Source organism: Equus przewalskii, chromosome 2 (genome assembly GCF_037783145.1).
Source record: "Equus przewalskii isolate Varuska chromosome 2, EquPr2, whole genome shotgun sequence".
Lineage (NCBI taxonomy): Eukaryota > Metazoa > Chordata > Mammalia > Perissodactyla > Equidae > Equus > Equus przewalskii.
Genome location: NC_091832.1, coordinates 106,584,737 through 106,597,931, shown reverse-complemented (window position 1 = coordinate 106,597,931; position 13,195 = coordinate 106,584,737). Strand labels below are relative to the sequence as shown.

General features: G+C 40.5%; 1 protein-coding gene across 1 annotated transcript in view; it reads right to left on the bottom strand.

Moving 5' to 3' along the window:
* QRFPR (pyroglutamylated RFamide peptide receptor) overlaps positions 1-6,607 on the bottom strand; it is a 45,875-nt gene extending 39,268 nt beyond the window's left edge. The window contains exon 1 of the mRNA XM_008512786.2: positions 5,808-6,607. Within this exon, the coding sequence (XP_008511008.1) occupies positions 5,808-6,147 (340 nt within the window). The 5' untranslated portion in view covers positions 6,148-6,607. The remainder of the gene's footprint in view (positions 1-5,807) is intronic.
* Between the last annotated feature and the right edge of the window lie 6,588 nt (positions 6,608-13,195).

The following is a 13,195-nucleotide window of genomic DNA, read 5'->3' as shown; positions in this document are numbered from 1 at the left end:
ATGTCACTGGCCGCGTCCAGTGGAAGAACAGCCTCAGAGCTCCATGTTGGACTCCATTTTATGCAACCTACTTCTGCATTTTCTGAGCATCCTAACTCCAATTGCTATTTAAAAAAAATATAATAGCTATATTGTACATGTGACTATTTAAGCCCTTTACATCCATTATTCCTTTTAATCTTCATAACAGCTCAAGTGTTGGTGCTGTCAGCATTGACACTATGTCAGTGGTTCTCAACCTGGGCTGCAAATTATAATCTTTCCTATTGGGGAACTTTTGAAAATCTGATACCTACATCACACTCAGAACCAATTAAATCAGAATCTTTTGGGGGAGGAACCAGGTATTATTTTAAAAACTCCCCAGGTGATTCCTGTGGGTTTCTAAGATTGAGAACCACTGCTTGAAGAGAAATTTTCCTATCAGATGCTGAGAAAATTAATTTTTACATTTTCTTACCCAAGCGAGCAGTCTTCAAATGTAGTAAGTGTATACAAATGTGCACTTCTGCCAATGACTGCCTTTACTTATGGTATTTTTGGAATTGCTTTTAGTCAATTTGCCTGCCTCCATTAAAAAAATTCTTTTCAATGCCCACAGCAGGATTGCAGGGAGGGCCACAGAGCTCTGGGGGCACCTGCGGAGACCATCCTTTCCCCTGGCTGTGACTGCACCCACAGCAGGACGAAAGTGGGCAGAGAGCCCTGCAGGCTCCTAGCAAGGCCACCACTCTACTCCTCCCCCAAACACCCCACCTCACCTTATTAAGGCTGCAAGCCAAAAGAAGGCTAGAATGAGAACTGATTTTCTACCTCCTTCTGGGAGGTCTTCAAACTTAATCCCCCCATGCTGTAGATTCACATTTACCTGAGTCACTATGAGTTCCATTTTCCCCATCCCTCACTCCTGGACCCAATCCAGTCTCTGAACATCCCCCATTCTGACTCAAGCTCCCTCCTCCCCAACACTTCCAGTGTGCTTTCTCCACTGTGCACTCCAGAACCCTAACAACAACAATATCCACCGCACTCTCCATCTTTTCTTTGAATGCTTCCTTCCCCTCTTGCACTAACTGAAACCTGGATATTCCACAAGGACACAGCTTTCTCAATACCTACAATATCCCAGTGCACACAGCGATGCTCAGGAAATACTGAATACAAGAACAACTCATGGTACTATTAATAATAATTTAGATGTTGGGCAGAGGGACAAGATAGGACGAGAGAAAGCTGGATGCTGATAAGACATCCATGTGTAAATGCTTAGGTTTCAGATCAGGTGAGAGACTACAGCTTAAGATGATGACTAGATACTGATTTGGGAATCATCATCAAAAAAGTGCGAGTCCTGACTGTAGCCACTACACAGAAACGAATGATGAGAGAGAAGAGACTGCATTCCGGGCTTCACTGGCCCACACCAAAAATAACAGGAAGTGTGAGAACTATCAAAATGCACAACATAAAGAAAGAGACAGAGACAGAAAGAAAAGAAGGAAAAGAGAAATTCATGGAAACCTAGAGAAGAGAGCAAAATGTTCCGGAACATTGTTCAGAAGCAAAATCTTATTGTACTGAATTTAGTTGGAAAAAACAGAACATGTTCAGTCAGTGAATTTGGAGGAACATTCAGATATTGTGAAGAAAGAGATAAAAGGAGGAAGAAGAAAGAGACAATTGAGGAGGAACAGGCTGTAGATAAGGCTCGGTAAATTCCGTGGCACCAACAGCGCAATGGGCAAGTTCACTGCTGGAATCTGACCAAACAGATCAGAGAGTAAGGATGGAGATGGAACTTCCAAGGACCAACCCTTATTCGCTATGGCAACACAACCCCATCTTCATATTAGTGATAAAAGAAAAATCATAAGCAAATGCTATTTTTTATTCCTGGGGGAAGAGAATCCCCGCTCCTGCTAGCTCCATGCTGGAAGAAGTTCTGGGGAGCAGTGTGTGAGCGAGGCAATCGGCAGACCAAAGTCGGTTGACATTAAGATGGTAATGGAAGTATATAAAAGGGATCGTCCACCAGCTTGGCTCAATGCTGGCCAACACCTAGATGCTGATGACCAGCTGTATCTCCTGACTGAGTGTAATTCATGTAAACACACTAAATGATTACGAATACACTTTGTCTCACCTGTCATTCATGGTGTCATCACTGCACAAAAGGAAACCCAACGTCTTTCCTCAGTGGCATGCTGGAAAACAACTGTGTGTGTTTTTTTAAAGGTCTAATTTGTAGCTGCCGATTTCCACATGTAAATACTCCTGCCATGACCGATTTCAAGCCAACAACATGTCCTTGAATGGGGAACTGGATAGAGATGTGCACAGTGGGCTCCGGAAGTCAGTGCAGTAGAGTCAGAGGTAACTAGTCTGGACTGTGGCTGGCAGACATCATTTGTAAAGGCCCTCAGGAGACCCTCTGTGCAGCCAGGTCTGAGAACCATTATTTGAAGCAGTGCTTTTCAGACTTTCATGTGCATATGAACCACCTGTGGATCTTGTCAAAAACGCAGGTTCTAACTCAGGTGCTGTTGGTCCCTAGCGAAGGAGATGAGAGGACTGAGAGGAAGAAAAACCAGTCCCTCCCAGCCCCGCCATTGTCAGAAATGTTTGAGACAGAGGCTTTGTGGAGAAGGCACAAACTGGAGGTCCAAGAATTATTTGTGGCCAAACCCACAGAGAGGTTTTCTTTCACCCAATTGTATTTTACTTTTTAAATGTGAATTAAATGTCAATATCATAAAAATATGTATTCCCAGCTTCTCTGAAAAAAAATAATAAAAGCAATAACAACGACGACAGAAGATGTGACAAGGCATCCTGCCCCCTCTAGGGGGGCACAGAATGTCTCTTCCGCCACTGTTGGCTCCTGGTGGTCTTCACTGCTTTATATTTCCTACCTCATCTCTGAAGGAATTTGAGGGGTATTCATATTTTAGGTTTTAAATATCTTACACTATGCTTGTTCCTCCCTAGTTGCACTAACCTACCTTTCTGTCTCATTTCCCACCATCCCGCATATAAACCGTATATTCTTGAAATGGCTTACACTGTATTTTTGGAATACACACCTTCTTTTCCTCCAAACTTTGGGTTGACCCCTGCTCCTAGAGCACACCTCATCCTTCTTTCCCTGCTGGAAACAGCCTGAATTATTCTTCAAGATCAAGCCCGCACATCCCCGCCTCGGTAAAGCCTTTCTGACTCTTCCGTGACCCCACAGCAGAGCGAATCCTCTTCTATCAAATCCTATGTTTGCTCATTTGGGGTATTTCCTATTCTCTGAGGCCCACAAAAGCACAGACGAGCTTTATTCATTTTTGTATTCCCAAGGTAGAATGCTTTGCAATAAAGGGGATCTTCAACAGCTTCAAGAAATAATTAATTGTGAATTAATGTTCAACTCTTAGATTACAATCCCTGAACTCTCTTTCGTTAATTTAAAAGGGACTTTTGCAATGACCATCCTATCCGATAAGGTACAAATCAATTCTCCTTACGTCACTATCTCCCGTCCTCTGCAAGCCCTCCCCTTCCCTGAAGTTCCATTTTGCTGTTACTTGATTTACAAGAATGTTAATTCTGTAAATCTGGTCCCAGATAAACATAAGCCACCTCCAATTAAACACTCCTTCATAGAATTAATACTTTACATTTTCATGGAATAGTCAATTTTTTTCAAAGCATTTTTACTAATACACTTTATCCTCACACTAACCCTGTAAAATACACAAGCAACCTTTTACCCTTTTTCAGCAGTTCGAAGCTCAAGTGAAATGTCCTTCATGAACTAGGAAGCAAGGAAAGCAGAAAGTCTGAGAAAGGCCTACCTAAGTCCTCAGGAGGGAAGAACCGCCAGGCAGTGTTCCCCAGGCGTCACTCTCCAACACGGCTAGGGGCTGAAGATCTGCCTTATTCCACTCCCAAGCTCCTAGAACCCCTAATATTTAATTGAAAAACGGAGGCCCAGGTATGTTGAATTAACACGTATTAGAGTAAAAGTAGTAATTCGGGTCTTACTATTCTCAGTATAAGACCCCCCCTTAGCTTAAATATGTTTACCTTTACAAATGGAGCTATAATTACCCAGAAATACAAACATGCTTCATAAATCTGACTTCACAAACATTTAGAAATGAAAACTCCTGTGCCCTTTTTCTCCAAAAATAATTTATAGATGATGAGCAAGTTTCCCCATTATTATTATTTTTTTTTTTGGTGAGGAAGATTGGCCCTGAGCTAACATCTGTTGCCAACCTTCCTCTTTTATTTATTTATTTATTTATTTCCAAAGCCCCAGTACGTAGCTGTATATACTAGTTACAAGTCCTTCTAGCTCTTCTGTGTGGGATGCCACCACAGCATGGCTTGAGGAGCAGTGTGTAGATCTGCGGCCAAGGATGGGAACCCAGGAACCCGGGGCTGCCCAAGCAGAGTCCACGAACTTAACCACTACACCACCGGGTGGGCCCCCTTCCCATTAATTTTATGGTGTTAGCTGTACTGGGCAACTTTAAAATGCCTCTGTACAACGATTTCATCAGAGTGCATAGCAGAGTCTATAATCCATAAATCAACTTAACTTTCTGCATCGTGTGTCACTTTAAGTCAATGCTATGTATTCTAATGTTTAATACATTTTTGGAAATATTTATGTTATAGGTGAGATGAGAATCAAAGATTTTAGCATCCTGATCCACTAACAAAAAGCCTAGTGCGAATTAATGGAAAAAAACAAAGCCAGAGAAATAAATCGAAGATCTCAAATTGGTAAAGATGGGATGAAAGAAACACCCCCCATGAGATTAAAAGGAATTAGCAAAGGGGTGGAAATGCCAGGGCTTGAAGTAAAATGATCCATTTCTCTCACATTCTCTCTGTATTTCCAACTACTTTCTAAGAATTTTGATGTGGCCACAAGAATACACCCACCCATAAAAATGCAGATACAACCAACGCTTCCTCCCCAGGTACACCATAAGACTGAGAAAACAACGCATTGCTGCATGTGGGTTACAAGGACGCACTCTCGAGCTGTTTCTCTTTGGAAAGACTGGCTCATCTGGGACGTGCAGTGTCTATTTCTTCCCAACCTCCACACACTGCTTCCAACTCCGTGATTCCGAACGCTTCTCCGCCCCTCTTCTAAGGACGAAGGAGAAACGAGTCTCTCCTCCTTTATCAGTCAGGAGGGGATATGTTTTCGGTGCTCCTTCTCCCTGTGTGACTCTGTTAATCCAACTTTTAAAAAGAAGGACTAGTCCATGATATTTTTTCTGCAAATGTATGTTTGTTTTTAAGAAGTTTTAAGTCCATGTATATACTTGAACTACAAGTACCTGTCTGGAAGCCATACGGGCAACTGGGGACCGAGCCTGGAGATTAGGGGAATGAGCGGATGTTGCGGTTTTTATTATTTGAAATAATTTTACCTTACTTTTATTTTTAAAAATAGAAAAAAATTCTGGTAATTATGGAAAAGGGAGCTGAAATAACCGGAGAGCAGTCCGACCCCCATCTCACTGCCTGAACCTTTCCCAAGCTCTTCCGTAACCCGCATCTCTAAAGGACAGGGAGAAAAAACGCTGCACCGAATCAAAAGCGGCCAAAAACTTATCTCCGAGTGAGCGCAGGCGAGGAAGTTCTGAGAAAGGGCACTGGATTCATTTGGTACAGAGAGAAATGTAAGAAGTCAGAAGAATAGTGTGTGTGGTGGTGGCGGTGAGTGGGGGGTGGGAGGTCAGTGTCCCCTGGAAGCCCGAGGATTAGGAGAGAAGGAGCAGGCGCGGACTCACCTCCCAGCCAGTTGTCAGAGATGTTCTGGAGCATAGTGACCGGGATGCAGAAGAAGGCGATGAGCAGGTCGCTGAGCGCCAAGGAGCAGATGAAGATGTTGGTGACGGTGCGCATGGCTTTGCTGCGGGTCACCACGTAGACCACCAGCGCGTTGCCAAAGAGTGCCAGGGCAAAGATGAGCACGCCGGTGAGCACGAAGGCCAGCTTGGCGCGCCCAGGCAGTTCCGGGGTGTAGACGAGCGGCCGCAGCCGGTACAGCGCGATGAACTGCTCCCGCGTCAGGTTGTGGTCCCGCAGCAGCCGGGAGAACTGCTCCGGGGTGATGTTGAGCGACTGCATGCCACGCGCGCCCCGAGCCCCAGGCACCGCCCGCTACCGCCCCGCAACCACCGCCCGGGACGCGGACTCCTGCGCGGCGGGGCGCGGGCCGCGGGGGGACCAGCGCGGCGGCCGCCTCTCTCCCTCGGAGGCCGGGACAGCTGTGCTCCGGACTCGGGTGCGCGGGAGGGCTCCCGGCTGCACCCCGGGAGGTTCGGGAGAAGGAAAGCAGCGCAGGGATCAAACCCACAATCAAAAGGCGGGAAGCCAAAGAGGGAGACTATCCCATTCACCAAGAATGTTTGCAGCGCAAAGAAAGTTCTTCTTTGGCACTTCTCCAAGGCGAGCGCTGCGGCTGTCCGGAGCCCGGAGCGCTGCGAGAGCGTACTCGCGCCTCTGGCTCCCCAGCCGGGTGGCCGCGCGGGGCGGGCACCACCCCAGCTCCGCGCGGCGAGGGCGGGGCTGGAACTCGGCCGCGCGCGCTCACCTCGGGCTCCGCGGCGCCGACTCCGCCTCCCGTGCGCTCGGCGGGAGGGAACCTGCGGTCCCCACTCTGCCGCCCAGCGCCTTGCTCGTTCCCCGGGTTATGCTTCTGTGTAAAATTGAGTATTGGGGTTTTCCGCAGTCTCACGGTTTCTCCTCCTACGAAATAATGTGGATCACAGGTAGCCAATGCAAAATAGAATTTATTTTTAATTTTTTTCTGTATTAAAAAAATAATTATAGCACACAGGAAATTGCAAAGATAGTACAGAGACGTCCCGTGTATTCTTCGCCTAGCTTCTCCCATTGATTACACTTACTTAACTATGGTACAAATCAAAACCAGGTATTTGACAAACGCGCAATGTGTGTGTATAGGTCTGTGTCATTTTATCCCAAGTGTAAAGTCCTGTAACCAGCACCAAAATCAAGATAGAAAACTTTTCTATCACCACAAAGATCTCCCTCCTCCTACCCCTTTATAGTCGCACCCAGCCCCTCCCCCCACCACGTGTAACCCCTGCAGATCACTATTTCTCTATCCCTATACTTTTGACAGAAAGTTATATAAACGGAATCATACAGTGTATAACTTTTTGATATATGTATTTTTTTCACTCAGCATGATGCCCTTCAGATCCATCCAAGTTGTTGGGTATATCAGTAGTTCCTGTTTATTGCTGAGGGTGTACCACAGCTTGTTTGACCATTCACCCAGAGTAGGACGTTCTGTTTTTTTCCAGTTTGGGGTTATTACACATAAAGCTGCTATGTAGAATCATGAACAGATTTTTGTGTGGACATGCATTTTCATATCTCTGGGAAAAGCCAAGAAGTTTGGTTATTGAGTCTATGGTTTGTATATTTAGGTTTTTAAGAAATTACCAAACTGCTTTCTAGAGTGGCCCTACCATTTTGCATTTCCACCAGCAACGTATGAGAGATTTGGTTTCTCCACATCCTTGCCAGCAGTTGGTATTGTCATTATTTTCTATTTTAGCTGTTCTAATAAGTGTGTAGTGACATCTCACTGTCTTAATTTATATTTCCCTAATAGCTAACAATGTTGAACATCTTCTCATGTGCTTATTTGCCATTCCAATATCTCCTTCACTGAAATGTCTTTTCAAATCTTTTGCCCATTTGATAATTGAATTGTTTGATTTATTTGCTCTTGAGTTTTAGGGGTTATTTTTATATGCTAGATACCCTTCATTTGTCAAATACGTGGTTTGCAAATATTTTCATCTAACTGAACCTTGTTGCTTATCCTTTTGACAGAGTCTCTCACTGATCAAAGTTTTTAATTTTGATAAAGTCCTATTTATCAATTTTTTCTTTTATTGGTTATACTTTTGATGTCCAGTCTAACAACTCTTCACCAAATCCCATGTCCTCAAAATTTTCTCCTACGTCTTTTTCTAAAAGTTTTACAGTTTTACAGTTGACCTATTGAGCTCTCTATTCTGCTCTATTGATTTATATGTCTATTTGTCCTCCAATACCACCCAGTCTTGAACACTGTAGCTATTTTGTAGGTCTTGAAATCAGGTAGTGATTTCTCTTTCTCACTTTATTCTCCTTTTTCGGAATTATTTTAGATATTCTAGGACCTGGACCTATTCATATAAATTTTACAATAAACTTGTCTATGTCTACAAAAAAGCCTGGCTGGGATTTGGATAGGAATTAACATCTATTATTATGTTGAGCCTTTCAATTTGTGAAAAGAGTATGTCACACCATATGTTTAGATTTTCTTTGATTTCTTTCATAACCATTTTTCAGCTTTCAGCATAGAAATCCTGTGTATGTTTTGTTAGATTTGCACTTAAATATTTCCTTTTTTTTTTTTTTAGCATTTGTGTATGGGACGGTATTTCTAATTTTCACTTCCATATGTTCATTGCTAGTATATATAAATGTGATTTACTTTGTATGTTGATTGTGAAACCTACAATGTGGCTGAATTCACTTATTAGTTTTAGAAGGTTTTTTTTGAGATGTCTTGGGATTTTCGACATAAACGATCATGTTGTTTGAGAAGTTTTATTTCTTCCTTTCTGATCTGTATGCCTTATATTTCCTTTTCTTACCTTATTGCAGTGGTTAGAGCTTCTGGTACTATGTTAAATGGCAGTGATGAGAGTGGACATCCTTGCCTTATCCCCAGTCTTAGGGGGAAGTATTCAGTCTTTCACCACTAAGTTTGATGTTAGCAACAGATGGTCTTTATCAATTTGAAGATAGTCCCCTCTATTCTTAACTTGTTCAGAAATATTATCATAAATGACATTGAATTTTGTCAAATATTGTTTCTGCAACAATTGCTATGATCATATGATATTTTTCCTTCAGCCTGTTAATGTGGATTATAATGATTTTTTTTAATATTGAACCAACCTTGAGTATCCGAAATAAACAGTACTTGCTCATAGTATGTAATTATTTTTACATATTGCTGAATTCTGTTATTTTTTCAATGATTTGCATGTCTGTCTTCATTAGGGATATTGGTCTATAATTTTCTCTTTTTGTACTGTCTTTGCATGGCTTTGGTAATATAAAATAATAAAAAATACATGTTGGTCTCTGCCCCCCAGTTTCTGGCAAAGAGCTTCTGCAACCGAGGTAATTTCCTAAGTGGTAAGAACACTGGGAGCATCTTTTTTTCTAATATTTGGTTTTTGATTCCAGTTCCTGACACAGAGCTCCTAAATCCCTTGGAATTTCCTAGTTGATAGGAGTGTCTTTTGTTCACGTGAGGTGACTCTTAGTGGGCTCCTGGATGGGGGCTAGTCACCCTAAAAACCAAGCCATGACCAGAAGCTTGGAACTTTCAGCCTCATCCCCTGTTCTCCAGAGAGAGGAGAGAGGCTGGAAATGGAGTTAATGATCTATCATGTCTATGTGACGAAGTCTTCATAAAAATACCAATAGTTAGGGTTTGAGAGTTTCTGGGCTGCTGAAGACATGAAAGTACTGGAAGGGTGGTGCACCTGGTGAGGGCATGGAAACTCTGTGCCCCTTCCTATGACATAACTTGCCCTGCAAATCTCTTCCATCTGGATGTTCATCTGTATCCTTTATCATAGCTTTTTATAATAAACCAATAAATGTAAGTGTTTCCCTGAGCTCTGTTGGCCATTCTAGCAACTATCTCCAAGTATATAGTGTCAGAATTGAGTTCAGTTGTAGGTCACAAAGCTGATGTCAGAGAATTTCTTGATATGTGGTAAACCCACACACCTGGTGTCAGAAATGTTGTGAGTGTGGCAGTAGTGTGGGACTAAAGGAGAGATACACAAGAGTGTACTTTTCCTTTACAGGTATCCAGGTAATACTGGCTTCATTCATAGAATGAATTGGGAAATATTCCCTCTTTTTTTATTTACTGGAAGAGATTGTGCAGAATTGGTGTTAAATCTTCTTTAAAATTTGCTAGAATTCTCTAATGAAGCCATCTGAACCTGGAGATATCTTTTTAAGGAGTTTTCAAATGTGAATTGAATTAATTTGATAGTATAGGGATGTTCAAATTATCTATTTCAGATTGGGCAAATTGTAAGTAAGGTTTAGTAGTTTGTGTTTTTGGAGTACTTAATAAATTTCATTTATCAAATGTATGTGTGTAGAGTTGTTAATAGTATCCTCTTATTATCCTTTAGATGAATGTGGGGCACATTGTGGCAACCCATGTTTCATTTCTAATGTTGGTAATTCTTGTCTTTTCTCTTTTTTCTTTGTCAATCTTGTTAGAGGTTTGGCAATCTTACCGATATTTCCAAAGAACTAGCTTTTTGCTTCATTGATTTTCTTTATTATATTACTATTTTCAATTTCATAGATATCTGCTCTTACTCATATTATTTTCTTCCTTCTACTTGCTTTCAGCTTATTTTGCTGCTTTTTTCTTCTAGTTTCTGGAGGAGGGAGCTTAATTTATTGACTAGCAATTTTTCCTTTTTTCTAATGTAAGCATTGGGTTCCAGAAATTTCCCTCTTGGCACTGCTTTAGCTGTGTCTCATGAATTTTTATGTGTTGTATTTTCATTTTCACTCAGTTTAATATGTTTTCTAATTTCCTTTAAGATTTCTTCTTTCACCCATGGATTATTTAGAAGTGTGTTTTTTAGTTTCCAAATGTTTGAAGATTTTCCTGTTGTCTTTCTTTTTTCTAGTTTTATTTCATTGTGGTCAGAAAACATACTCTGTATGATTACAATTCTTTTATATTTGTTAAGGTTTTTTTTTTTTTTTTTTGTGGTCCAGGCTATGCTCTATGTTGGTGTATGTTCCAAAGGCATTTGAAAGGAATGTGTATTCTGTTGTTTTGGATGGAGTGTTCTCTAAACATTGATTAGATCCTGTTGGTTAATGATGTGGTAGAGTTCTTCTATTTCCTCGCTGACTGTCTCTCAACTTATTCTATTAATTGTAGAGAGAGAGTCTTCAACTATAATTGTGGATTTGTCTATTTTTCATTTCAGTTCTCTTAGTGTTTGTTCCACATATATGGTAGCTCTGTTGCTTGATGAATGCACGTTTAGAACTGATATGTCTTCTTCTTCTTTTTTTTGGAGGAAGATTAGCCCTGAGCTAACAGACTGGCCCAGCTAACATCCATGCCCATCTTCCTCTACTTTATATATGGGATGCCTACCACAGCATGGCTTGACAAGCGGTGCCATGTCTGCACCTGGGATCTGAACCGGCAAACCCTGGGCCGCCAAAGCGGAACATGTGCACTTAACCGCTGCACCACTGGGCCGGCCCCTGACATGTCTTTGATGCATTGACTCTCTAATCATTACATAATGTCTCTCACTGTCCCAGATAATTATCTTTGCTTTGAAGTTTATTTTATGTCACAGTAATATAGTGGCTCCTGCTTTTTTTAAGTTTTCTTTTGCTTTATTCACCTCATTATTTGTACTTAGATTGTAGAAACTATTGTGTGTTTCAACTTAAGCAATTTCAATAACTCCAGAAAGCCTGATTAAAACTTTGCTGAAGCCAACAAATATTTTGAACATTATTGACTTGGCAACATTTCCAAAGGTTTAATGTAATTTTTTTTTCTATAGAAGCAGTTTTTTCTAAAACACAATCTATATATCTCTACAAGTGATAATATTGTAAAAAAGGGCTATGTTTGAACATAAAATTAAATATATTAGACTAGATATTATGCATTCTAATACTTTGGAAATTTTCTTACATATGCATTTCACATATTTTGCATTTTTAGTAATTTATTAATCAACATTTAAATTATATGCAAAAGGTATTAAAATATTGAAGTAAAGCTAGACTTTAAAAATGCATGTACCTTTAATATTTTGAAAATACGCATATATATTGCATATATGCTCTAGGGTACTATCTTATTATTTTTCTGTAAGCACTAATTAACAGTTTATTACTTCGTTACTTCACTCTATTCCATCGGCAAATGTGTGTTGAATTCTTACTATGTGCAAAGGGGTGTATATGTGCATGTATTTATACATATACAGTACTTGTAATTCTTTCTGTATTTTTAGATGCTCTTAAAAGTTCAGTAACTTCAGTAAGTAAATGTGATCATGCTGAGAACATCGGTAAAATACAGCTCTGACAGTTATGTTTTAAATGCAGAAACTAAAACAACTATGCAATTGTATATATTGATATAATAATGCTTTGGTAGTGTTATATCTATTTATATCACTGAAACACATGTATATGTTAAGGAAAAATGTAAAGTACTAGTATATAAGTTATATGCTATATGTATGTGTAAGTTATACGTTCTTTTTTTTCCTTTTCTCTTCACAGGTTATTACTTATAGATCTAATTATTATTATTGATTTTTATTGAGGTCGTAATAGTTTATGACATTGTAAAATTTCAGTTATACGTTATTATTTGTCAGTCACCATATGTATGTGCCCCTTTACCTCTTATGCCCACTGTCCAAATCCCCTTCCCCTCTGGTAACCACTAATCTGTTCTCTTTGTCCATGTATTTTTTTATCTTCCACATATGAGTTAAATCATATAGTGTTTGTCTTTCTTTGTCAGGCTTATCTTGCTTAACATAATACCCTCAAGTTCCATCCATGTTGTTGCAAATGGGATGATTTTGTCCTTTTTATGGTTGACTAGTATTCCAGTGTGTGTGTGTGTGTGTGTGTGTGTGTACACACAGGACATCTTCTTTATCCATTCATCAGTTGTGGGTACTTGGGCTGCTTCCACGTCTTGGCTATTGTGAATAATGCTGCAATGAACATAGGGGTGCATAAGTTTCTTTGAATTGTTGATTTCAAGTTCTTTGGATAACTACCCAGTAGTGGAATAGCTGGGTTGTATGGTATTTCGATTTTTAATTTTTTGAGAAGTCTCCATGCTGTTTTCCAAAGTCATTGCACCAGTTTGCATTCCCACCAGCAGTATGAAGGTTCCCTTTTCTCCACATCCTCTCCAACATTTGTTGTTTTTTGTCTTGGTGATTATAGCCATTCTAATGGGTGTAAGGTGATATCTCAATGTAGTTTTGATTTGCATTTCCCTGATGATTAGTGATGTTGAACGTCTTTT